Raw genomic sequence first — 27989 nt, forward strand, 5'->3', positions numbered from 1 at the left:
CATCTGCACTGTACTTCAAGTAAATGTGTTTTTGTCACATTTTCCATATATGTTGTTAAAAAGTTGTCCTCATTCCTTTGGTTTATTTCAAGGATGAACTTTAATTCCAACTGTGGGTTCTGGTAGGCCACCTGTAATTACAGCCCAGTGTATATACTCTAACAGTAAAATAAGATCCACGACTCTGGAGAAACATGCTCAGTCTCCCCGCAGGGGGAAGAGGAGGCCTACAGCGCGGGGGAGTAAATCCTGGTCTCTCTTGATGTCTGAAGCTGCCTGAAAACAACTGTTTCTGCCCCACCCACTGTACAACCCTGGTAATCCCTCAAAGATGTTGGACCCTCTGATAATTAACATTTGTTTTAGCTAAAAGACACAGTATAAAAAGTACTTCATCCTCAAAGCTGGTCTGCTCTTTTAAGTTAGTGACAGACATTCCGCTAGCGGAACGCCTCACCAATATCCAATGGTATAGAGTGGCGCGAATTACAAATACCTCAAAAATGCAAAAAATTAAAATTTTCAAACATATGACTATTTTACACCATTTTAAAGACAAGACTCTCCTTTATCTAACCACATTGTCCGATTTCAAAAAGGCTTTACAACGAAAGCAAAACATTAGATTGTCAGGAGAGTACCCAGCCAGAAGTAATCACACACCCATTTTTCAAGCTAGCATATATGTCACAAAAACCAAAACCACAGCTAAATGCAGCACTAACCTTTGATGATCTTCATCAGATGACACTCCTAGGACATTATGTTATACAATACATGCATGTTTTGTTTTGTTCAATCAAGTTTATAATTATATCAAAAACCAGCTTTTTACATTAGCATGTTTTGTTCAGAACTAGCATACCCACCGAAAACTTCCGGTGAATTTACTAAATTACTCACGATAAACGTTGACAAAAAACATAATTATTTGAAGAATTATAGATACAGAACTCCTTTATGCAATCGCGGTGTCCGATTTTAAAAATAGCTTTTCGGTGAAAGCACATTTTGCAATATTCTGAGTAGATAGCCCGGCCATCACGGCTAGCTATTTTGACACCCACCAAGTTTGGCACTCACCAAACTCAGATTTACTATAAGAAAAATTGGATTACCTTTGCTGTTCTTTGTCAGAATGCACTCCCAGGACTTCTACTTCAACACCCAATGTTGTTTTGGTTCCAAATAATCCATAGTTATATCCAAATAGCTCCGTTTTGTTAGTGCGTTCAAGTCACTATCCGAAGGGTGATGCACCGGCGCGTTTCGTGACAAAAAAATTCAAAATATTCCATTACCGTACTTCGAAGCATGTCAAACGCTGTTTAAAATAAATTTTTATGCGATAATTCTCGTAAAATAGCGATAATATTCCAACCGGGAGACGTTGTATCCGTTCAAACACTGAAATAAGACAATGGAGTCGTCACATGCACGCGCGCACCAGTGTCATTGTTCTCAGAAGTACCACTCTCCAAAACCCCTACTGTTTTTCGCCCAGAGACTGCAGAGTTATCATTCAATGTTCTGGCGCCTTCTGAGAGCCAATGAAAGCCTTAGAAAATGTCACGTTACAGCAGAGATCCTGTATTTTCGATAAAGAGGCTACAGAAGGCCAAGAAATGGTCAGACAGGGCACTTCCCATATAGAATCTTCTCAGGTTTTGGCCTGCCATATGAGTTCTGTTATACTCACAGACACCATTCAAACAGTTTTAGAAACTTTAGGGTGTTTTCTATCCAAATCTACTAATTATATGCATATTCTAGTTTCTGGGCAGGAGTAATAACCAGATTAAATCGGGTACGTTTTTTATCCGGCCGTGAAAATACTGCCCCCTATCCCTAACAGGTTTAAGTTTAGCAAAGGACGTTTTCTAGTGTTGTTTCTTTCCAGCTGTACTGTATGCCTCCGTTCACCTATTCCCAGTATTTTATTGGAATATTTAAACTGGAATATTTAATCACTGCTGATAACATTCAGCAAATCCACCTGTATAACACCAACAATGCCTCATTTCCTGTGATGCCACTCATCTGGTGTCACCATTAACAGGGATTCCATAAAACCTGTGTTTGTGTTGTTCACCGGCTGTGCTACAAGCAGTCTCACAGTCCTTTACCTCACAGATTAGTATCAATCCTAAAAGAGCTTTGAACCGTCACACAATGTAAATTCACGTCTAACACAGCCCCATACACGGACAGTGTATTGATGTGAGGAGAAAAGTGCATGGAAGTTTGTCAGTGACAGTACAAACACGTGTTGGCACTTACAGTAGTCTGCTTGAGTTCAGTGGATTGTCTGTGTTTGATTGTACATTGTCATACCATGTAAATCATCCAGTAGCTGGATGTTCACTTGAAGGGCAAAATAACCAAACCAAAATATATTTATTTATTTTATGACATTTTTATATTTATTTATTTTATTAACTTGTACTCCTTTTTCTCCTCAATTTCATGATGTCCAATTGGTAGTTACAGTCGTCTCATCGCTGCAACTCCCGTACAGACTCGGGAGAGGCAAAGGTCGAGAGCCATGCGTCCTCTGAAACACAACCCAACCAAGCAGCACTGCTTCTTGACACAATGCCCAGTTAACCTGGAAGCCAGCCGCACCAACGTGTCGGAGGAAACACCGTGCACCCGGCTACCGTGTCAGCGTGCACTGCACCCGGCCCGCCACAGGAGTCGCTAGTGCGCGATGGGACAAGGACATCCCTGCCGGGCAAACCCTCCTCTAATCTGAACGACGCTGGGCCAATTGTGCGCATGGGTCTCCCGGTCGCGACCGGCTACGACAGAGCCTGGACTCGAACCCAGAATCTCTAGTGGCACAGCTAGCAGTGTGATGCAGTGTGATGCAGTGCCTTAGATCACTGCGCCACTCAGGAGGCCCTCTGGACTGTTTTAAATCGTAAGAGCAAACTGAAACTTTTCTGAAACTTCTGCTGTCCCTTTTACAACTTGTAGTTCTATTTTCAGTGGTTCTTTATTTTACGATAGGCCTACTATTTCTGCTGCTTTAATAGGAAATTACCGGTATGTATATATGTAGTAACAATGTGTACTTTCTGGTAAATAACTGGTAACAACATGGCATGGTATCTAATGGTGCCTAGTGGTACCTGTTCAAATGAATCCCAAAGAAACAAACAATTAATTGGTTATTGCATTGTGTGATTACCATTGTACCCTGTAACTTTTCAGTAAATACCTGGTAACTTATGTACCATGAAATAAAGTGCTACTCTAAATGTCCTTGGCAAGAACCTCAATAGGGACTCAGACTCCAACTTGTTAGACAAACAGTCAGCAGAAAATATAACTGCCACATCAAACAAATAAATGAGACGGAAAGTTCAATTCAAACAAGCAGCACTTATGCTTATGTTTTTTCACCACTGTCACATAAAATAGGTGCCTTCAGAAGTATTCATACCAATTGACTTATTCCACACTTTGATGTGATACAGCCTGAATTCAAAATGGATTAAATAGATTTCCCCCCTCACCTTCTACATTATTATGTTTGCAAATGCATTGAAAATTAAATACAGGAATATCTAATTTACATAAGTATTCACACCCCTGAGTCAATTGGCCCAGCGTCATCCGGGGTAGGCCGTCATTGTAAATAAGAATTGACAGACTCAATACATGTATAAAATAGGTTCAGAATATTAGGGGTCAATGAAAGAAAGGCATTTACAGTGCCTCCAGAAAGTATTCACACCCCTTGACTTATTCCACATTTTGTTGTGTTACAGTTCAAAATTGATTAAATTGTTGTTGTTTTTTCACCCATCTACACACAATAAAACACACATAAAAAATAATGGCAAAGTGAAAACATGTTTTTAGACATTTTTGCAAATGTATTGAAAATGAAATATAAAACATTTATGTAAGTATTCACAGCAGAGTCAATACTTTGTCGAATCACCTTTGGCAGTGATTACAATTAAGTCTTTCTCTAAGAGCTTTGCAAACCTCAATTGTACAATATTCTTCAAGTTCTGTCAAATTGGTTGTTGATCATTGCTAGACAGCAATTTTCAAGTCTTGCCATTGATTTTGAAGCCGTTTTATGTCAAATCTGGAACTAGGCCACTCAGGAACATTCAACGTCGTCTTAGTAAACAACCAGTGTATATTTGGCCTTGTGTTTTAGGTTATTGTCCTGCTGATATGTGAATTTGTCTCACAGTGGCTGGTGGAAAGCAGACTTAGGCAAAATCCAAGAGGAAAACTTGGTTGAGTTTAGCTCTATTCCGTTATTTATTTTTATAGCCTAAAAAACTCCCTATTCCTTGCTGATGACAAGCATACCCATAACATGATGCAGCCAACACCATGCTTGAAAATATGAAGAGTGGTACTCCTTGATGTGTTGGATTTTCCCAAAACATAACACTTTCTATTCAGGACATAAAGTTAGGTTATTTTCGGGTTTTTTTGGCAGTTTTACTTTAGTGCCTTATTGCAAACAGGATGCATGTTTTTGAATATTTGTATTCTGTAGAGGCTTCCTTTTCCCACTCTGTCATTTAGGTTAATATTGTGGAGTAATGTCGAACCATCCTCAGTTTTCTATCACAGGTCTCGTGGTTTCCTTCCTCTCCAGCAGCTGAGTTAGGAAGGACGCCTGCATCTTTGTAGTGACTGGTGTATTGATACACCATCCAAAGTTTAAATAAAAACTTCACCATGCTCAAAGGGATATTAAATGTCTGCTTTTTTATTATTTCCTTCTACCATTACGTGCACTTTGCGAGGCATTGGAAAACCTCCCTGGTCTTTGTGATTGAATCTGTGTTTGAAATTTACTGCTCAACTGAGGGTCCTTACAGATAATTGTATGTGTGGGGTACAGAGATGAGGTAATCCTTCAAAAGTAATGATAACCACTATTATCGAACACAGAGTGAGTCCATGCAACTTATGTGACTTGTTAAACACATTTTTACTGCTGACTCAAGACATTTCAGCTTTTCATTTTTTATTATTTTGTAAAAATGTCTGAAAACATAATTCCCCTGACATTATGGGGTATTGCGCATAGGCCAGTGACACACAATCTCAAATTAATCCATTTTAAAATCAGGCTGTCACACAACAAAATGCGGACAAGTCAAGGGGGTGTGAATACTTTGTGAAGGCACTGTAGATTATTTTCAACATAGATGCTTCCAGTTTTGGGAGAGAGCATGAATGTTATGGCACAGTACTGTCATTGAAAAAGCCTACTGCATGAACATGATGACAGGTTTGATTGAATCCAACCCCTTGTGTAACACACAACTTTCACACGGGCTGGAGCATTACACAACATTTCTAGTTGTTGGATACATTTATAAAAAATAAAAAAATTGCTCACCAATGTTTAATATATATATATTTGTAGTCATTTTCAGGTCCTGTTGACATGTTGAAGCGAGTTACAGTAGTGACCACACACTCACACACACACACTTTTTCTTATTAATCCAAATTCTATTGACATTCAAAGTGGCAAGGTATTCTCTCTGCAACCAGTCCAGAGATTTGTTTTGGTCACATAGCCTACTCAAGGGGGCCCTACATCCATAAACTATTAAATTAGGGAAAATGTCCCTAATCCCATTTAGCAGTATTTTCTATATGATCAGACTCTTTTTGAGGCCACACAAAATGTATGTGGGTGTATTTCTCTTGGTAGAAATAACAGATTAATTAAATTAGAATGAAGAATGAAAATGCATTGGCTATACCATAGGCAATTTTACATTTCCAGCTATAAGCACCATCATACTTGAGTTATGGTGGGCTCTTTTTTTGCTCTTAACGCTGTACTGCGAAGGCGTCAAGCATTGGCTGCGCCTATTGCAAAATCCATTTACCTCTTTCCAGCCGCAGTCCTCCGGCTAAAAGTGTATGAGAAGCTCCCCTCTTTCTCTGGTCCCACTCTGAATACGCTCAGGCATTCAATCCGGTGATATATAATTGTTTTCGGCAGGTTATTTTATTGCATAATCCAAAGGTTTATATATTGTGCAAATAGGCTACCTAATTAAAGTTTACGCTCTGCATATCCACGCGTGTTTACTGTGCAATCCGTTGTAGGACATCTGATTCCAGCTCCTTTTTGTGTAATGTTGGCAACTGTAAGGGGACCGCAGAGTATGTATCCCTTCCGGGTAAATTTCTTCAGCCTTCACAATAAAGGTCCCTCGTATAATATAAAAAATAAATTATAAAGGGAAAGGGGGATACCTAGTCAGTTGTACAACTGAATGCCTTCAACTGAAATGTGTCTTCTGCATTTAACCCAACCCCTCTGAATCAGAGAAGTGTGTGGGGCTGCCTTCTAATGCAACATTCTAATGAAATATTAAGCTATATTTAGTCAAATATAAGTGACGTTTGCAAGTATTTCGTTTAGTTTTATTCAAGCACATTATGAACTTTTATTTATTTATTTTTTATTTATTTTTATTTTTATTTAACCAGGTAGGCTAGGTGAGAACATGTTTTCATTTACAACTGCGACCTGGTCAAAATAAAGCAAAGCAGTGCGACACAAACAACAACACAGAGTTACACATGGAATAAACAAACATACAGTCAATAACACAATAGAAAAAGTCTATATACAGTGTTTGCAAATGAGGTAAGATAAGAGAGGTAAGGAAATAAATAGGCCATAGCGGCGAAATAATTAGAGTGATAGATGTGCAGAAGATTAATGTGCAAGTAGAGATACTGGGGTGCAAAGGAACAAAAAATGGAAAATTAATAAATAACAGTATAGGGATGAGGTAGTTGGATGGGCTGTTTACAGCTGGGCTATGTACAGGTGCAGTTATCTGTGAGCTTCTCTGACAGCTGACGCTTAAAGTTAGTGAGGGAGATATGAGTCTCCAGCTTCAGTGATTTTTGCAATTAGTTCCAGTCATTGGCAGCAGAGAACTGGAAGGAAAGGTGGCCAAAGGAGGAATTGGCTTTGGGGATGACCAGTGAAATATACCTGCAGGAGCGCGTGCTACGGGTGGGTGCTGCTATGGTGACCAGTGAGCTGAGATAAGGCGGGGCTTTACCTAGCAAAGACTTGTAGATGACCTGGAGCCAGTGGGTTTGGCAACAAATATGAAGCGAGGGCCAGCCAACGAGAGCATACAGGTCGCAGTGGTGGGTAGTATATGGGGCTTTGGTGACTAAATGGATGGCACTGTGATAGACTGCATCCAATTTGTTGAGTAGAGTGTTGGAGGCTATTTTGTCAATGACATTGAAGTCAAGGATCGGCAGGATAGTCAGTTTTACGAGGGTATGTTTGGCGGCATGAGTTAAGGATGCTTTGTTGCGAAATAGGAAGCTGATTCTAGATTTAATTTGGATTGGAGATGCTTAATGTGAGTCTGGAAGGAGAGTTTACAGTCTAACCAGACACCTAGGTATTTGTAATTGTCCACATATTCTAAGTCAGAACCATCCAGAGTAGTGATGCTGGACGGGCGGGCAGGTGCGGCAGCGATCGGTTGAAGAGCATGCATTTCGTTTTACTTGCAATTAAGAGCAGTTGAAGGCCACGGAAGGAGAGTTGTATGGCATTGAAGCTCGTCTGGAGGTTAGTTAACACAGTGTCCAAAGAAGGGCCAGAAGTATACAGAATGGTGTCATCTGTGTAGAAGTGGATCAGAGAATCACCAGCAGCAAGAGCAACATCATTGATGTATACCGAGAAAAGAGTCGGCCCGAGGCTTGGGCGAGTTGCTGTGGGGGGGTGCAGGGCTGTTGACCGGGGTAGGGGTAGCCAGGTGGAAAGCATGGCCAGCCGTAGAAAAATGCTTATTGAAATTCTCAATTATCGTGGATTTATCGGTGGTGACAGTTTCCTAGCCTCAGTGCAGTGGGCAGCTGGGAGGAGGTGCTCTTATTCTCCATGGACTTTACAGTGTCCCAGAACTTTTTGGAGTTTGTGCTACAGGATGCAAATTTCTGTTTGAAAAAAGCTAGACTTTGCTTTCCTAACTGCCTGTGTATGTATATTGGTTCCTAGCTTCCCTGAAAAGTTGCATATCGCGGGGCCTATTCGATGCTAATGCAGTACGCCACAGGATGTTTTTGTGCTGGTCAAGGGCAGTCAGGTCTGGAGTGAACCAAGGGCTATATCTCTTCCTGGTTAAAAAAAATGTTTTGATTGGGGCATGCTTATTTAAGATGGTGAGGAAAGCAGAGAGTAAAACGAGCAGGTTTCTGGGCACGGTAGAATAGATTCAAGGCATAATGTACAGACAAAGGTATGGTAGGATGTGAACACAGTGGAGGTAAACCTAGGCATTGAGTGACAATGAGAGAGGTATTGTCTCTAGAGACAACATTGAAACCAGGTGAAGTCACCGCATGTGTGGGAGGTGGAACAAAAGGGTTAGCTAAGGCATATTAAGCAGGGCTGGAATCTCTACAGTGAAATAAGACAATAATCACTAACCAAAACAGCAATGGACAAGGCATATTGACATTAGGGAGAGGCATGCGTAGCCGAGTGATCATAGGGTCCAGTGAGTAGCTAGGCAAGCTGGAGGCACGGCGATTCAGACAGCTAGCGGACCGGGGATAGCAGGCCAGCAGAAGGGCCTTAGAGGGACGTCGCGACGAAAGAAGTCTGTTGTAGCCCCCTCGTGCGGTTACGTTGGCAGACCAGTCGTGATGGATCAGCAGGGCTCCGTGTAGTAAAAGGGTCCAGGCCAATTGGCAAAATAGGTATAGTAGCCCAAGAAATTGGCTGATGGACCTCTGCAGCTAACAGTCCGATATGCTCTAGACAGCTAGCGGGCCGCGGCTATCAGGCTAGCAGATGGACATTCAGGGGACGTCGCAACGGAGGAGCCAGTTGAAAAACCCCCTCTGGCGGATTACGTCGGTAGTCCAGTCGTGATGAATCGGCGGGGCTCCGTATCGGCAGTAAAAGGGGACCAGGCCAATTGGCAAAATAGGTATTGTAGCCCAAGGAGTGGCTGATGGACCTCTTCAGCTAGCCAGGAGATGGGCCTAGCATGGGCTAGCTCCAGGCTAATTAGTGCTTGATTCAGGACAGAGACGTTAGCCAGGAGTAGCAACTCGGATTGCAGCTAGCTATCTGCGATGATCCAGGTGAAAAGGTTCAGAGCTTGCAGTAGGAATCCGGAGATATGGAGAAGAAGAAGTCCGATGGGTTGAATCGCGCTGTGCAGACTGGCACAGAGTTGTCCGGGCTAAAGGTTAGCTGATGACCGCTAGCAGTGGCTAGCTGACTACAAGCTAGTAGCTAGTTAGCTGGCTAGCTACTGTTGGGGCTTCCGGTTCTAAAGTAAAGAAAATAGCAGATCCATACCACATTGGGTGAGGCGGGTTGCAGGAGAGTATGTTGAAGTTGAGGTTAAGAAAAATATTGAAAAAATCTATGCGAAGAAAAAATATTTAAAAAGATATATACACGGGACACGACAAGACAAAGATAAAGAGGCCTGACTGCTACGCCAACTGAACAGAAAACAAATATTGATTGTGTTTCTGGGTAGATCCCTACTTTCATGGAAGCACAATTAATTTGTTGTACAGTCCAATATGTTTTTGCAATACAACAAAATACAAATGACATTTTAATAATATAACGTAGCAATTAAACTGAGATTAAACTGCGGGCTGGACTCAAACTCAGGTCCCAGTCTAGTTCTAAGGGTAGGTAGCCTACAGTGGAGGCTTAAAATGGGGAGGACGGCTAATAGTAATGGCTAGAACAAAATAAATGGAATGGTCTCAAACACATCAAACACCTGGTTTCTATGTGTTCTATGTGTCCGTTCACTCCATTCATTATTATGAGCCGTCCTCCCCTCACCAGCCTCCTCTGGTAGCCTACCCTTAGAACTAGAGGGACCTGAGTTTGAGTCCAGGGCGCAGGCTAGGATCGTTACACTACTCCACTCCTTTGGGATGTGCACAGAATGTATCAACGTGAGCCTTTATTAAGAACATGGATTTCCTATCATTTACTAAGCAGTTTCACTGGGGACTTTTATTTTGATGGCAGCTATCAGAATAAGAAGTTATATTATTGCCAGTTGTTGGTTACTGTTGCCAGGATTACAGATCTCTCCCTGCTCAGGCTTGTAAATTACATTGTAATGTAGATGGGACACTGCAAGGCATTGTGGACAGGTTTAAAGCCGCACATACCAATTGGAACCGCAGATCCACTTTTCCTCAGATTCTGAGCACTTAACAGTCAGCAAGTGCAGGAATGTGCTGTTTATCAGTAAACTCATAAACTGTCTCATCTGCATCATCCTAAAATTGTTTTCTAACCCCAAATAAACGATGGATGTGTGATGAACTTTTGGTTGATGATGTAAAAATGATCTACAACCCTACCAATGTTATTCTTTTGAGGACACCCACATTTAACTAAAAGGCCTTTGTGATTCAATGCAAATTCAACAATTTTTGTTCAAATAAAAAGCGAGCAGGAGGTGTGTATGTGTGTGTGGGGGGGGGTGTTCAAAGCCTAAAACTAAACAAATTATATACATAAAACAATTTGGAGGTACCTAGAAGGCACAACCATATCTTCCTTTTTTTAAGAACAACATTTGTCTCTCTCTTTCTGTAAACAGACCAGCCTCCAATCTCCAGTCTACCATCACTGCTCAGGATGGAAGCACTAGAACTGCTCCAGTAATCAACAACTCACTGTAGGAGATTATTTTAACATTAACTCTCTCTCTCTCTGTCTGTCTCTCGCTCTCTCACTGTCTCTCGCTCTCTCTCTGTCTCTCTTTGTCTCTCTCTGCAGTGAGTTGTGTGAATTGGTCCATTTTACTTACCCCCAGTGTGCAGAGAGACGCAGAACCCATATTGTGCTGCATCCACTACCACTGCAATATGAAGATAAATATAAAGACAAACAAAACAAAGACAAATAACATATTTCATTATAAGTGCATATGCATAAAGCATTATAATGCATGGGTGCGCTAATAGCTTATACTGTATTGTGCATTATATAGCATTTTGCATATGCATGCACTTATCATGCATTATAAAGAGAGCAATGATAGGAGGTGCTATTATACATACAGTATAAGTAAATGTGGCTAAATGGTTTTGAATTTGTTGCAGAGGATAACACTACTGATATATAAAGTCCATTAAACCACATAGCACTACATTATACCTTATAGTGGCTGAGTAGTTTCATCCATACGGGTGACGAAAGGACGATTGTGATAAGTTTGTATCTTGTGTTGAATTCTCCCTCCTTACAGACGTCATACAGAGAGTTAAAGATCAACATAAAGCCCAGCTGAAGGAGAAGTCTGAAATTGTGTTTGAAGGCATGTCAGTGGATTAAACGGCATTTACACAGAGCTATACATCACACCGGGAGAGAGTGAAGGGGTTAATAAAGGGCATGAGATTCTGCAAATTGAGGATACATAGAGAAGAAAAACATCATCAGACACTTCACTCAACTGCAAGGACATCTTCAAACTCAAACCTGGTCAAAGACAAGATAATAAGAAACCCACCAGAGCTGTAATGACAAAGGGCATTGCTGGCATCAGAAAAACAGTATATATTCAGAAGTTCATCCTTGACTGGGTAAAAAGTCAAGCCAATCAGGAAGTTGATTTCATCTTTGTGCTCGCTTTCAGAGAGTTGAATTTGATTAAAGATGACCAGTAGTCTTCAAGAGCTAAACAACACACAGACATTCCATGACTATAATATAATGTTAATCTTTGATGGTTTGGGTGAAAGCAGGCTTCCTTTACATTTTCATCAGAACAAGAAGTTGAGTGATTTAACTGAGAAATCATCAGTGGATATGTTGCTAACAAACCTCAAGGGGAATCCGCTTCCCAAAACTCTCATCTGGATAACCTCACGGCCAGCAGCAACCAATCAGATCCCCCGTCAGTACATCGACAAGGCGACGGAAGTACAAGAGTTCACTGACAAACAGAAAGAAGAATACTTCAGGAAGAGAGCCTCCACATCATATCCCAGTCTTATTTATTCCATGGTTCTAGAGCAAATGTTGGACATGAGAGTGGAGAGATTACAACTCTGACTGAGATGAATATCACCTCCTGCTCATTCAGACAAACCTGAAAAGCAAGAAGTAAATGATCTAGTCATAAAACCAAACAAAAAACCAAACAAAGAAATAACTGTTAAACTGGCCCAGCTGGCATTTGAACAGCTGGTGAAGGGCAATATCCTGTTCGTTAAGAAAGACCTGGAAGAATATGGCATGATGTAAGTGATGCTTCAGTGTACTCTGGGTTTTGCACAGAACTCTTCAAAGAATACTTTTTGTTTCATCAGAGGAAGGTGTACTGCTATGTTCATCTGAGCTTTCAGGAGTTCATTGCTTCTCTATATGTGTCCCACTGCTGTGTGAGATGAACACTAGGGTGCTTGAGTTTTTCCTGGAAAATGTGTCTACAGGGTTGTTCATGAGTTGCTTAAGATGATAGTGGATATAACCTTGAAAAGTGAGAATGGATATCTGGACCTATTCCTCCACTTCCTTCTTGGCATCTCACTGGAATCCAACCACAAACGGTTGCAGTGGCAGGTATTATTGGATGCCAAGGGAAGCCAGGCTTCCCCAAAACATTTACAGAGAAAAAAATGTATATTTCTTATCTTTCGTCTATTTCGTCTCTCTGTGTTTCATAATTTTCCTACAATTCGCAAGAGGCTGAATGTATCTCACGGGAGAAAGCATCAGAGCAAGCGACACAGCGCCCCTTTGTCTCTGTATGTGTAGGCATTCTATCTGATGCTGTCTGGTCAGAAAGAGTATGACATTGTTTCCTCCCATAGCCTTTTCCGCCAGCGAGCATTTGGCCTCCCTTGATTAAAAATAAAATAATAAAATAATATCCAATCAGTGTTGAGCTAAACTGTTAATGGTCCTGGAGCACCAAAAAAAGTGTCAAGGGAAGCCAGTTTTGATTTGGCTCACCCCTATCACATCACATCGAGAGAAATACGTAATTTACGTATTGTTGTTGTGTTGTTGTCCTTCGGTGGGTAGCTAGCTAGGTAAATTTGGCCCTTTTCTAAATTAGCCATGGATGGAGATAGGGATTTGGACTTGTGGTTTTACCAACCAATGATTATAACAGTGATTCTGATCCAACCATTAATTCATACATTGTGCCCCTGGACTGAGAGGATGGAAGTTCAATACGTAGCTAGATGTAGAAGGCTAATGTTAACCAGCTAACATTGCCCATGAAAGGAAGTTAGGCTAGTGAGCAAGCATTTTAGCCAGGTAGCCTAGGACAAAAAAAATCACAAACAAGAAAAGAGCTTTCAGGTACACACTGCTCAGCACTGCCCAATGCTGTGCTGATGCCAAAGGGCGTGCTGGATGAGTTTGACATGAGAAAATATAACATATCTGGTTGGGGGACTGATCCCTGCTGTGAGGAAACGTAGAAAGGCAATATAAGTACAATAATAACAAAATGCCAAACACACATACCACATAACTATAAATAATTATACCATTTTAGACCTTAGGGGCTTTGGTGTGTTATTTTTTTTATTCACTTTGACACTTTGATACATCAATACGGTACAAGACACAACAGCATTGGGGACAAATATATGACACTGTAGGAATTATATGTTCTTTGCTTCTATAGATTGTTTAGACTTAGTCTTTCAGTTGAGAGCTGTGAATCACTGGCCTTCATACTCAAATCATCAGACTCACTTCTAAAAGAGCTGGACCTGAGGAGAGTTATGGTGAGGGCAGACTGGGTTCTCTTAGCTGGACTGAAAAAATCACACCGTAAACTACAGACATTGAGGTCAGTACTTTTTGAATTTGGATAGCCTTTAGATCTCTTAATTTTTTGACAGTTTGTTGGGGTCAAAATGTCTCCTGTTTTGTTCTAATAATTATTTGAATTGTTACTCACACACCTACAGTCACATGCATACAATGAGTGTACAAACATTAGGAACACTTGCTCTTTCCATGACATAGACTGACCAGGTGAATCCAGGTGAAAGTTATGATCCCTTATTGATGTCACTTGTTAAATCCACTTCAATCAGTGTAGATGAAGGGGAGGAGGTTAAAGAAGGATTTTTAAGCCTTGCGACATGGATTGTGTATGTCTGCCATTCAAAAGTTTTTAAGTGTCTTTGAACGGGGAATGGTAGTAGGTGCCGGGCACAGCGGTTTGTGTCAAGAACTGCAACGCTGCTGTGTTTTTCATGCTCAACAATTTCCCGTGTGTATCAAGAATGGTCCACCACCCAAACGACATCCAGCCAACTTGATACAACTGTGGGAAGCATTGGAGTCAAAATGGGCCAGCATCCCTGTGGAACACTTTTGACACCTTGTAGAGTCCATGCCCTGATGAATTGAGGCTGTTCTGAGAGCAAAAGGGGGTGCAACTCAATATTAGGAAGATGTTCTTAATGTTTTGTACACTCAGTGTATGACTACAACATATGACCCAAGACATGGACTTATCGAGGTCTGAATACATTTCACGAAAGGAATGTGATTTTGGAATGTAATGTTCCTTTAATTGTTTTATCTCTAATAATTGACACATCAACATTGGATTTCACTCATTGTATTAAATGTAACATTTAGGTTTTATCCATAGGATCAGATGGTTGATTATCACAAGTTGGCAGGTAAAATATGGCACCAATGGCAGTAGGGGTGTGGGTCAGCATACAGTATGTAGGCTTCTGTAAATCAAATCTTAAACCCTCTATTGTTGCCTGGTCTTATGGACTTCAAGCTGCCCCATGGCAACGACAAACAAGCCCTTGACAAATAAACTCCTGCAGCATGGAAACACAGAGAGAGAGGTCCAGAAAACAAGGCGCACATTAACGTTACATTACAAAGTGCCTGAAAATATGTCACACATACTGGTGAGTTTGACCTTTTCAAACGCCTTACAGAAACATGACTCTTTTTGTCAAGCCTTTCTGAGAGAGAGAAAGGTTAGGTTCTTGTTCAGTCACACTGTTCGTTTATAGGGAGATGGACATGTAAGCACAAAAACTTTAACCGTTTTGAATATTTCATCTCTGAATTACTGTGGACCGAAATTATGTTCTTTATATAGACTTCAATGTTTACATGGTGGATAATTTTGGTCTATTTTCAGTATTAATTTCAGTTTCATTAGGAGCAATCTGTAGCATGACCAGTGAAATGTGGCATATCAGGGGAGGAGGAAAATATCCATCTATCTTGTCCTCCACTCCAGAGTGGTTATTAGAGTCTTGGAGGGCTCTTCTACTCATTACAGTACACGGTACATTGACTCTTAAGGTAGGGTCAGGGGGATACCAAAACATGACTTTATGCTGTGTACTGTAGTATTGTGTTTAGTGTTCTGTTTAGAGCCTAAATTAGCCTGATCCACCAGCCTGACCGCTGCGCTGAACTTTCCTTTCACTTCATGTACGTTTGCGAGATCAGGATGGTCGCGCGAGGCTAACCCTACTGTAAGAAGACACTAAACATTGTTGTAACATTGTCATAAGAATTACTATTTACCTGACAGTACATGAAATGACAAGCAATGACACTGAAGTGATTACCTCTGAAGCATCATGGCAGTTTCTTAAGAGTGTTCGTAAGGAACACTAGGAACCAGCTGGATTGCATTGGCAGAGAGGGACCTTTTGGCTTGCACCTTAGGAATCCATCGGTCCAGCAACCACAGTTGTAGCTATAGCAATGGGCCCTTAACTGACCCTTTAGAGTGGTTGTTTTATTACTGGGATATATATTTAATCCTGGCTATATCACTGATCCTAAAGCCTGTTAAAAGATGATCAACACAACATGACAGTATTAGATTTGAAAGAGAGTGTATTTCCACTGTAAACTCGGAGACTGGTAACTAGATTGAGGGATGTAGAAAGCAATTCTCATTCTAGAGTAGTATGAGCGTTAATAATGAGCACTGCGTGTGGTGCTGATCAGGCAGAATCCCTAATCACTTCTCTCGCTACCCTCATTTCCGCTCATCCAGCCCAGTCCCTATACATGCGTAAGCAGAGAAAGAGAGGGTGTGGGAGTATGCTGTGGTGATTAAGAGCACTTGGAGGGAATCAATATATTACACAGGACAATACATATATAAACAATTTAAAAAATTGGGGGAATAATATTTACTTATTTTTTTACATTTACATAAAAAAATGTTTTTCGAACAACATCTTACAGACACACACAAACAATGACTACATCTCATCTGCCCAGACCCACATGCTCACAGCCCCCATCCCTAGTACTTGCATTATTGTTTGCCACTTGGCCTTAGATTGTACCAATCTGTTTTTCTCAGTCGTTACATATTGTATCAAGCAAGATGTTTATTAAGGACACCCCATCAAGGTTGTTCAGGTATTCCCAATGAGCTGTGTTAAGTTCCGATAAGGTAGGATGGGTTTGGTTTGACCTCACCCTCTGAACCTACAGGAATTAAAAGGCTCCATGTTCTGACCTTCATGCCTAACCAGATGAAGCCTCTAGGATCTTTGACAGAAGTTTGTCTACAGCTTTCAGAATATTGTCAATGTTACAAAATAACGGACTACTCAATACTTAAATACCTCTGCTCAATTACCTGGTCATTTTAAATTACGCCAGTCTTCCAATCAAATCAAATTTTATTTGTCACATACTTCGCAAAAAACAGTTATAGACTAACAGTGAAATGCTTACTTGCAGTTCCTTCCCAACAATGCAGAGAGAAAGAAAATAGATAAATAATAGAACTGTAATAACACGTAATAGTAAAGGTAATAATAAATACACAATGAGTAACAATAACTTGTCTATATACACAAGGTACCATTACGGAGTCGATCTGCAGGGGTAAGTGCATTGGCTATGATGTCATCATGGTACAAAGTCCATGATCAGCTCTTTCATTCAGAAACTAGGCTCGGATTTGGATTACGAGATTGGATGATGTTTTATCGTGTTTGCCATTATGGAAGATCCCAAAGGCAATATGCAATGCCATCTGTTTGCTATTACAGTATTGTTGGACGTTAATACTGTGGGTGGATTTAGTATTTCATTTGATTTATTTAGTATATATGGTATATAACAGTTCACTAAAGCCAGATACAGACATTGAGGAATTCTAAAGCAAATCCACAGTGCCAAAAATCCATGCACATGTTAAAATATTTTTGCGTTTTATATGCACGGTACACCACAAGTGATAAACAAATACAAATAAAATATTAAAGTTTGGCCTGTGAGACTTCCTGAGAATTTTGTATGGTATATGAAATTACTTTAAGCTTGTCCTTTAACTTGATTTGTGACTGAAATGTCCTGCCTTTGTGACTCCCATTTTGGAGGAGAGCCAGATGAGAGACGGAAGAGTCTGTGTAAGTCACTGACCTACTCTACTCACACAAACAAGATAGTGTGTGTAGGTGAAACGTTATTTCTCTCTATAGGATAGCTTGCTTTGTACAATAGTTTCAAGATCGTTCTCTCTCTCTCTGTGTGTGTGTGTGTGTGTGTGTGTGTGTGTGTGTGTGTGTGTGTGTGTGTGTGTGTGTGTGTGTGTGTGTGTGTTTTTGTGTTGTGTGTGCGTTTTTGTGTGTGTGTGCGTTTTTGTGTGTGTGTGTGTGTGTGTGTGTGTGTGTGTGTGTGTGTGTGTGTGTGTGTGTGTGTGTGTGTGTGTGTGTGTGTGTGTGTGTGTGTGTGTGTGTAAATCACTGCTCGGGAAAGAGCTGGACTGAAAAGGAGGGATGTGGGGAGGACACACTGATTCATAGTATAATCGATAAGAACTCCTCTCTCTCTCAAACCCTCGCTGCAATTTTCTCCCCAAAAGTTTCAATCTGTGGTCAAACCCGCAAGGAAGAAACGGTGACCTCAACAAGATGATATGGTGTTTAAAAACACTTTCAAACCCCCTCTCAAAAAGGTTCTCGACAAAGACCAAAAACCTTTGCATACTTAACGGTTGCCATGGCACGGCCTCACAGTGTTTGTTACATCATAGAGGGTGTTACTACATTCCATACATTCTTACGAGATCAGATGGATATTTTGGCGTGTTATATGGGCTCCACCTCATGAAGCTGATATATGGAACGACTCTCCACAACGCTGGGGTGAGTGCTGCATAGTACAGGCCTCAATGGCTTCATTATCTTCCAGAGTCCTTCTCTGTGTGAACGTAATTCAGTGGATGATAATTCCCTCTAATGCAGAATACCACTAGCAATGAGATGCAGTGTGGGGGATTAGGAAAAGAGACAAGACTCTGCAAATTGACTCAGCATGCCTTGGCTTTCATCGCTGATTGTCTTTCAAAAGACCCCGAAAATACAATTTTTATTTTCTCCATCTATGTCTGAGAGTTGAATAACAACTACAAAGCAGAGGTGGAAAAAGTACCCAACCGTCATACTTGAGTAAAAGTAAAGATACCTTAATAGAAAATGATCCAGTAAAATGCTACTTAAAAAAAATCTACCTTTATTTAACTAGGCAAGTCAGTTAAGAACAAATTCTTATTTCCAATGACAGCCTAGGAACAGTGGGAACAGTGCCTTGTTCAGGGGAAGAACGGCAGATTTTTACATTGTCAGCTCGGGGATTCGATCTTGCAACCTTTTGGTTACTAGTCCAACACTCTAACCACTAGGCTACCTGCCGCCCCACTACCTGCCGCCCCACTACCTGCCGCCCAACCCCACTACCTGCCGCCCCACTACCTGCCGCCCCACTACCTGCCGCCCCACTTGAGTAAAAATCTAAAAGTATTTGGTTTTAAATACACTTAAGTATCAAAAGTAAGTGTAATTGTGAAAATATACTTAAGTATCAAAAGTACAAGTATAAATAATTTCAAATTCCTTATATTAAGCAAAACAAATGATACCATTTATTGTTTTTTTATTTATTTACAGATAGCCAGGGGCACACTCCAACACACAAACATAATTAACAAACAAAGCATGTGTGTTTAGTGAGTCTGCCAGATCAGAGGCAGTAGGGATGACCAGGAATGTTATCTTGAGAAGTGCGTGAATTGGACCATTTTTCATGCATTCAAAATGTAACAAGTACTTTTGGGTGTCAGGGTAAATGTATGGAATAAAAAGTACATTATTTTCTTTAGGAATGTAGTACAGTAAAAGTATAAGTTGTAAAAAAATATAAATTGTAAAATACAGATACCCACAAAAACTACTGAAGTAGTACTTTAAATGATCTTCTCTTCAGTATTTTACACCACTGCTACAAAGACAGTGCTCCACCCAAGCAAACTAGATACTTGATTGAAAACATCTGGCACTTATTTAATGTAGACATCTTGAGGGAGTGCCAGATATGACAGGTGGTTGACCTTAGAGATGTGAAGTAATGCTTCAACATAATGGTTGTGTTTACATCACTTCTCGCATAGTCGAGTCAAGCACATGTTCATGGAATGCTTTCATTCATGTAATGGATATAGACACAGTAGGCTACTGCACAACGTTAACTTGCCAAACATGAGCTCCAAACACTGTTAACAAAGACTGCTCTTCGCGTTCCAAAAGTTCTTAGAACATCCAAATTGGAGCATCAAATGAACACATTCATTGTGGTATCAGTAACAAAACAAAAGGCGTAACATACAAATGAGAGTTGACTTTAAAGTATAACTTGTGCATGTTATCAAAGGTTTGGTGTTATAGGTATGTAGCTACTAGGAAAGTTTCTGCAAGAGCATTTCATTGGGGATGTGACTGACGTTAACTGGCTTCAGCAACTCTACGTGACAACTGAATAAACTTAAAGGTCCTGAGTGTGCTCATACAGTTGGTGAGGTAACGTTGTCGGCTAATTGTATTAGATTACATCACTCAATACAGATGAATCCATTTAGAGATCTGTGGAATGATTACAGGGATTACACATTTACCTCCAGGAAAAGATGTCTGTAGCCTCAATAATGTATCACTTTCTTAGGAATGAGAAAACAAGATAACACGTTATTTGATTGGAAGAATGATTGGTGGTGATATAGATTATAGCCCACCATAGTGTTTACAAAATTAGTTGTATGTTGTTTTGCTTTGTAAAATGGATCAAGGCACAGATGTTGATGTTAAGTGGCAGTGTTTATTATTGTTGCAACATTGCCCTCTGTAGGAAAGATACAGGAATGCCTGACTTGTGGTAGAAAAAGACAGTCAGATCATTGTGTCAGTTCTGCATATTACATTTCTATGTCCAGATTTCCAAACTAAAAGGAAGCTGTATGACTGTTTCTGTTGATGCTCCAGCTTAGTCTTTTGAAGTGACATTTTAACAAATAAATAAAGCGAAGCCAGTTCATAAGGGAAATCTGAGTGTGGTGGCATCAAATCAAATCAAACATTGTCACATGCGCCGAATACAACAGGTGTAGACCTTACCGTGAAATGCTTACTTACAAGCCCTTAACCAACAGTGCAGCTCAAGAAGAGTTAAGAAAATACTTACCAAATAAACTAAAGTAAAAAATAAACAATTATAAAAAGTAGCACAATAACATAACAATAACGAGGCTATATACTGGAGGTACGGGTACCGAGGCAGTGTGCAGGGGTACAGGTTAGTTGAGGTAAGTGACTATGCATAGATAATAAACAGTGAGTAGCAGCAGCGTAGAAAATAAATGTTGGGGGGGGGGGGGTCAATGGTGGCCATTTGATTAATTGTTCAGCAGTCTTATGGCTTGTGGGTAGAAGCTGTTAAGGAGTATTTTGGTCCTAGACTTGGCTCTCCGGTACCGCTTGCCATGCGGTAGCAGAGAAAACAGTCTATGACTAGGGTGGCTGGAGTCTTTGACAATTTTTAGGGCCTTCCTCTGACACTGCCTGATATAGAGGTCCAGGATGGCAGGAAGCTTGGTCCCAGTGATGTACAGTACTGGGCCATACGCACTACCCTCTGTAGCACCTTACGGTCAGATGCCGAGCAGTTGCCATACAGTTGCCATACCAGGCGGTGATGCAACCGGTCAGGATGCTCTCGATGGTGCAGCTGTAAAAACCTTTTTAGGATCTGGGGACACATGCCAAATCTTTATAGTCTCCTGAGGGGGAAAAGGTATTGTCGTGCCCTCTTCACGACTGTGTTGGTGTGTTTGGACCATGATAGTTCGTTAGTGATGTGGACACCAAGGAACTTGAAACTCTCGACCCGCTCCACTACAGCCCCGTCGATGTTAATGGGGGCCTGTTCGGCCCGCCTTTTCCTGTAGTCCACGATCAGCTCCTTTGTCTTGCTCACGTTGAGGGAGAGGTTGTTATCCTGTCACCACACTGCCAGTTCTCTGACCTCCTCTCTATTGGCTGTCTCATCGTTGTCGGTGATCAGGCCTACCACTGTTGTGTCGTCAGCAAACTTAATGATGGTGTTGGAGTCGTGTTTGGCCACGCAGTCGTGGGTGAGCAGGGAGTACAGGAGGGGACTAAGTACACACCACTGAGGGGCCCCAGTGTTGAGGATCAGCGTGGCAGACGTGTTGTTGCCTACCCTTACCACCTGGGGGCGGCCCGTCAGGAAGTCCAGGATCCAGTTGCAGAGGGAGGTCCTTAGCTTAGTGATGAGCTTCGTAAGCACTATTGTGTTGAACGCTGAGCTGTAGTCAATGAACAGCATTCTCACATAGGTATGATCTAAGGCAGTGGTTCCCAAACTTTTTATAGTCCCGTACCCCTTCAAAACATTCAACCTCCAGCTACGTACCCCCTCTAGCACCAGGGTCAGCGCACTCTCAAATGTTGTTTTTTGCCATCATTGTAAGCCTGCCACACACACACTATACAATACATTTATTAAACATAAGAATGAGTGTGAGTTTTTGTCACAACCTGGCTCGTGGGAAGTGACAGAGCTCTTATAGGACCGGGGCACAAATAATAACATAATAATAATCAATAATTTTGCTCTTTATTTAACCATCTTACATATAAAACCTTATTTGTTCATCGAAAATTGTGAATAACTCACCACAGGTTAATGAGAAGGGTATGCTTGAAAGGATGCACATAACTCTGCAATGTTGGGTTGTATTGGAGAGAGTCTCAGTCTTACATCATTTTCCACACAGAGTCTGTGCCTGTATTTAGTGAGGGCCGAGAATCCACTTTCACATAGGTACGTGGTTGCAAAGGGCATCAGTGTCTTAACAGCGCGATTTTCCAAGGCAGGATACTCTGAGCGCAGCCCAATCCAGAAATCTGGCAGTGGCTTCTGATTAAATTACATTTTCACAGAACCGCTTGTTGCAATTACGATGAGGCTCTCTTGTTCAGATATCGGTAAGTGGACTGGAGGCAAGGCATGAAAGGGATAACGAATCCAGTTGTTTGTGTCATCCGTTTCGGGAAAGTACCTGCGTAATTGCACACCCAATCACTCAGGTGCTTCACTATATCACATTTGACATTGTCCGTAAGCTTGAGTTTATTTGCACACAAAAAAATCATACAACGATGGAAAGACCTGTGTGTTGTCCTTGTTACTGCAGACAGAGAAGAGCTCCAACTTCTTAATCATAGCCTCAATTTTGTCCCGCACATTGAATATAGTTGCGGAGAGTCCCTGTAATCCTAGATCCAGATCATTCAGGCGAGAAAAAACATCACCCAGATAGGCCAGTCGTGTGAGAAACTCGTCGTCATGCAAGCGGTCAGACAAGTGAAAATTATGGTCAGTAAAGAAAACTTTAAGCTCGTCTCTCAATTGGAAGCCAGTCATGGCTACCGATGTGAGTGCTACGAGGCGGTAATCATTTAGGCAGGTTACCTTCGCTTCCTTGGGCACAGGGACTATGGTGGTCTGCTTGAAACATGTAAGTATTACAGACTCAGTCAGGGAGAGATTGAAAATATCAGTGAAGACACACACTTGCCAGTTGGTCTGCGCATGCTTTGAGTACACGTCCTGATAATCCAATCTTAATCCTGTATTTACGCTTTGCGTGTTTTATGGTTCGTCTGAGGGCATAGCGGGATTTCTTATAAGCGTCCGGATTAGTGTCCCACTCCTTGAAAGCGCCAGCTCTAGCCTTTAGCTCGATGCGGATGTTGCCTGTAATCCATGGCTTCTGGTTGGGGTACGTACGGTCACTGTGGGGACGACGTTGTCGATGCACTTATTGATGAAGCTGATGACTGAGGTGGTGTACTCCTCAATGCCATGGATGAATCCCGGAACATATTTCAGTCTGTGCTAGCAAAACAGTCCTGTAACGTAGCATCCGCGTCATCTGACCACTTCCATATTGAGCGAGTTACTGGTACTTCTTGCTTTAGTTTTTGCTTTTAAGCAGGAATCAGGAGACTAGAATTATGGTCAGATTTTCCAAATGGAGGGTGGGGGAGAGCTTTGTATGCATCTCTCTGTGTGGAGTAAAGGTGGTCTAGAGTTTTTTTCCTCTGGTTGCACATGTGACATGCTGGTAAACATTTGGTAAAACTGATTAAAGTTTGCCGTCATTAAAGTCCCCGGCCACTAGGGGCACCACTTCTGGATGAGCATTTTCTTGTTTGCTTATGGCCTTATAGAGTTGTTTGAGTGCGGTCTTAGTGCCAGCATCGGTCTGTGGTGGTAAATAGACGGCTACGAATAATATAGATGAGAACTCTCTTGGTAGATAGTGTGGTCTACAGTTTATCATAAGGTACTCTACCTCAGGCGAGCAATACCTCGAGACTTCTTTAATATTAGACATCGCACACCAGCTGTTGCATCAGAGAATATTGCACCAATTGGATCCGCACTTACATGCCGTCCATGTAAATTGACCAGATCTACACATGCTACCTCGATGCCGGATGTCGCGCACACATGTGCTGGTGTCTCTTGCTGCTATTGCTGTTGCAACTAGCTGTTACTCGCTATGCTTGCTGTTTTCTGATATCCCAGGGTTCTGTGTTTCTTCATTCAGGGGATTTGGTATAGCATATCCTGCTCACTACCTGTAGTTATTTGATCATCTTTATATGACGCTTCACTCTGGCAGTGAGCTACCCTGAAGGAGCAGAGCCTAATGCCAAGACAACGCATTGTACTCTTTTCTAATATATGATTAAATGGTTAAACGTACACATGGTGTTTCCTTTCTGAACTAGACCTTACTGATACACATTAAATCAAGTTGACATACAGTATTTGAGAGAAGTGCCTCAATATCCTCTATCAAGGATATTTAAAAAAAAAACTGTACCAGACCTAATTCAGTATATATATGGAATATAATCTCTTCCACACAGGCAATGTGGAAGGTGTCCTGGGATACCCATGGGACTTCAGCATTGGCCCCCAGGTAGGAAAGACTGGCCACATAACATTGAAATGTATGTTCATTTGTATGTGTGTACAAAGTTTCAAGTTTTCCACCTGGTCCATCCCCAAAGACAGGCCCATGTGACGAGACCTGCTACAGCTGCAGACATCTACTCCAGAAAACCGCATCAGGGAGCAGATAGCAGTATGTATTTTTGCATTTGAATATAAGTATAGAGAACGCAGACTAAAACATTCAGGCAACAAGTCAAGTATTGTCATATTTAACAAACTAAGGGTTTAGTATCTATACATTGTTCTTCTGCTTCCAATACCTAAACCGAGTGTGTGGGAAAGACGTGTAAATTAGCGTATGCTGGGGTGGTGTCTGTATACCTAGTCGAGACAGCTGCTCACCAGTAACGCCTCGATCACACCAACAGTGTTTTTGCGCAAAATGGTACGCAGCATCATCTTGATATGTGTGCAACAAAAGTTCAACATTCACCTTCTGCTACCATTTATGCCAAGCCTTCTACACATACAGTTTGACGCATATGTTCGATAAATCCAACTATGCACCACACAGAACGCACTGAATCTGCCTCTGCAACGCAATGCTGCAAGGCAAATGCAGCGTTCCATTGGAAATGAATGTACTTCTGGTGTACCAAAATGCATTTTCACTGTCGGTGTGATCGAGGCGGAATCTTAGTTCGGGGTGTGTCCAATCTGGACTACGTTAGATGGACAACCCATGCCGACGTTGGGATGTTCAATTGTGAAAAAAAGTGATGGTCCACAAAAATGAAACAAAAAATCCAAACTCTCCTCTTCTTCACCAGGTGAAAGCCAGCCTAATAATGAGTTTCCACCATATTATTTTTACCTGTTAAGTATTTTCCAATTAACTTCAAATGCCTTTGCAGGTAGGGACAAAATGGTTGCTCATGCCAGGCGTTCTGAGTCGGCTGAGGACGGTCGAGCCGGATGCACCACAGATATCTGGCACTCTCTGACAAAGGACCTGGTGGAGGAGAGCATTCCCTGCGGGACACAGGAAAGGAAGAGGAGGCCGTCCACAGCTAGGCAACACAGGCATGAATACTCCAGGTATGACCCTTGAACACAATCAGTTTGGGAGTAGGAAAGGGTCATGTCATGCCAAGGTGACTGTGGTGCTGGCTTACTGTGATGATGATGATGATGATTAAGATTGTGATGATTGTGATGATGATGATGGAAATTATGATGACGATGATGATGGAGATGATGATGATGGAGGTGATGATGATGGAGGTGATGATGGTGATGGTGATGATGATGGAGGTGATGATGAGGATGGAGATGAGGATGATGACTGCGGTGCTGTGCAATAGTGCCTCAGGCAGTGTGCGGATCACAGATGTCCAGCTGCAGGGTCTGTTAGTGAGGCTGGGGAACTCCTCCCAGAGAGAGCAGGACATCGGGGGGTTCCGTCTCCAGCAGAACGTAGCAGGACGTCCCATCGCAGAGTTCCTCTTCCCTCCCAGAACACTCCTCCAACCAGCTAGCTCTGTTACGGTAGGCCTGTGATGAAAACACAGACATTAATCCTTTGGTGAACATTGGTATAGGTTGTCATAGTGTGTCGACGTTTGTTTACAAAAAAAAGTCTCATTTAATTTTCAATTGAACAACTTAATCAATCATTCTAGGAGATGGTTTATGCTTTGACAGAGGTTTGTGAAGTCGACTCAGTTTTGACCGTGATTTGTACTGTACTGTAAGGTTTGGTCTGAAGCCTCTGGAAGGAAGACACAGAGCCCAGGGGACTTCCTTTGGGTTGGGTTGGAGCGCATCATGTTGGGACCAAAGTGTACCACAGTCCTATGCAAAGACAATGGCCAAGTGAGAACACTGTGAGGGGTGAAGGATGATTGAATATTCTGCCTCTATGGTTTGATAGACTGATAGTATATAATTGATCCAGGACTACATTATTTGCCCTTTATCACATAATTCATCTAAAAAATACATTTCCTACAAGTCTCTTGTATGTTAGCATTGAATGTGCTGTACATGTAATGATCTGCATACTCTGGTGGGTGGCTAGGCCATAGCATGGTACACACCTGCACGCTGTACTGGGATAAAGCCACAACAGGCCTGGGCTGAGCATCATGAAAAGGTGGAGAGCTGCAGAGAGGACACTTTGTCCTGTGAAGAGTCAAGCATCCCTGCTACAGAGATCAACTGCCCTGACAACACACCCTTTCTTCTGATTAAAAGGTCATCTGTGTATTCAAATGCAACATTCAATTAATGCTCTGTTGATGTACCATTAGAACAAGAATTGATTGAAGCATCACATAAAGTGATACTATTTATTTAATGCTAGTGGTTTGATTTTCCTACAGGAAGAAGCATGTGTTTAGGGTGTGCCACAGTCCGTGGACCCAGAACCCTTCATCCATAACCCATCCTTCCTGCTCCCCCTGTGCTCTGCTAGACTTCCGGGCCCGGCCCCAGAGCAACCCTGCAAGGAAACACACCGGTACAGACCTCCACAGTTAAAGTCAGAACTCTTATTCCGTCATTGAATTGAATCACTTTTTTTTCTGATTCCTTAATTGAATTTAGAATGCGTGACACATTGAACTTGAGAGATAAGTGTATCATAGTATGGTTCTCAAAGTCAAACTATGTGTGTACCATCACATGCAGCCGGTGTCCAGGCCAGAAGACCTGCCACCCTACGTTCCCAGCGGACTGGAGTGGGAGGAGGGCCTGTTCGATCAGCTGGGGTATGTAGATATTACACATGCTATTTTTTCTTGCTGCTGACACTGAACAATGTAACCGGTAATTATGTGGATAGAGAAACTATATGATTCAGTAGGGGACTATTCAAAGTCAGTGTTAGTAACATCCCACTGGGCACAGATATCAATTCAATGTTTATTTAACTGACATGACGTGGAAACAATGTTTATTCAACCAGTGTGTGCCGAGTGGGATGACCATTACCCAGAGTACAGTAAACATTTGGTTGCTTTGTGTGTTGTGTGTCAGCCCTGTGTAGGAGGCGTGATGTTCCTTGGCCCTCAGCCCCCCTGCGCCTCCCCCCTCCAGCAGTACCGTACTGCAGCTACACTACACAGCCACAACAGGGTTATCACTGCTTAGATGCATGAAAGTCAAAGAGGTAGCTACTGCTGCACAGGCACATGACTGTCCAGGGACTACAGACATGAGACTGAAACCACCTTGGGCAAGCAGCAGAAAAAGAGCCCCACTCTAATCATCATCTGTTTCATTATATCTATTTAACAGAAGATCCTCTGTACTGTCAGCTTTGGCATCTATTGGTTGCCTGTTTAAAAATAAAATACATTGTACATGGTTAAATAGTCACAAATGTCAATATTATTCAATTGGATAAGATACACTTTTTTATTTTTTTTATAGGCAGGTTACAAGTTGGGATGTATTTTATTTTCCTCCAGGTCAAAGAGGTGTAAGAAATTCAAATGTATTATTCTCAATAAAAAGTCTTACTAAAACCTGTCCTTTATCAAAAAGCATTCCATATAATTTAAAAAGAGAGTCAATTAACAAGGTCAAGAAGGTGCTTCTACATCTGCATTGCTGCTGTTTGGGGTTT

The 27989-nt window shown here is 41.6% G+C and overlaps 2 protein-coding genes across 4 annotated transcripts in view; one reads left to right on the forward strand and one right to left on the reverse strand.

Moving 5' to 3' along the window:
• The window catches only part of LOC106576403 (ras association domain-containing protein 8), a 30773-nt gene extending 24636 nt beyond the window's left edge, over positions 1–6137 (reverse strand). For both annotated transcript variants that reach the window (XM_014153549.2, XM_014153548.2), the window contains exon 1: positions 5889–6137. The gene's annotated coding sequence lies outside the window, so the exon portion shown is untranslated. The remainder of the gene's footprint in view (positions 1–5888) is intronic.
• Positions 6138–14860: 8723 nt separating this feature from the next.
• On the forward strand, positions 14861–27860 carry LOC106576436 (lamin tail domain-containing protein 1). Of its 2 annotated transcripts, none has more exons than XM_014153615.2 (10): positions 14861–14955; positions 24331–24383; positions 24475–24548; positions 25273–25456; positions 25723–25906; positions 26114–26233; positions 26439–26614; positions 26743–26879; positions 27050–27129; positions 27398–27860. In XM_014153615.2, exons 1-10 carry the CDS (start codon positions 14941–14943, stop codon positions 27509–27511), a joined length of 1137 nt encoding a protein of 378 aa, XP_014009090.2. In that variant the 5' UTR covers positions 14861–14940; the 3' UTR covers positions 27512–27860. The 2 variants fall into 2 exon arrangements, with proteins under 2 accessions (XP_014009090.2, XP_014009089.2); XM_014153614.2 differs by lacking the exon at positions 14861–14955 and adding an exon at positions 18118–18183.
• Positions 27861–27989: the final 129 nt, after the last annotated feature.

This window comes from Salmo salar, chromosome ssa17 (assembly GCF_905237065.1).
Source record: "Salmo salar chromosome ssa17, Ssal_v3.1, whole genome shotgun sequence".
NCBI classification, from domain to species: Eukaryota; Metazoa; Chordata; class Actinopteri; order Salmoniformes; family Salmonidae; genus Salmo; species Salmo salar.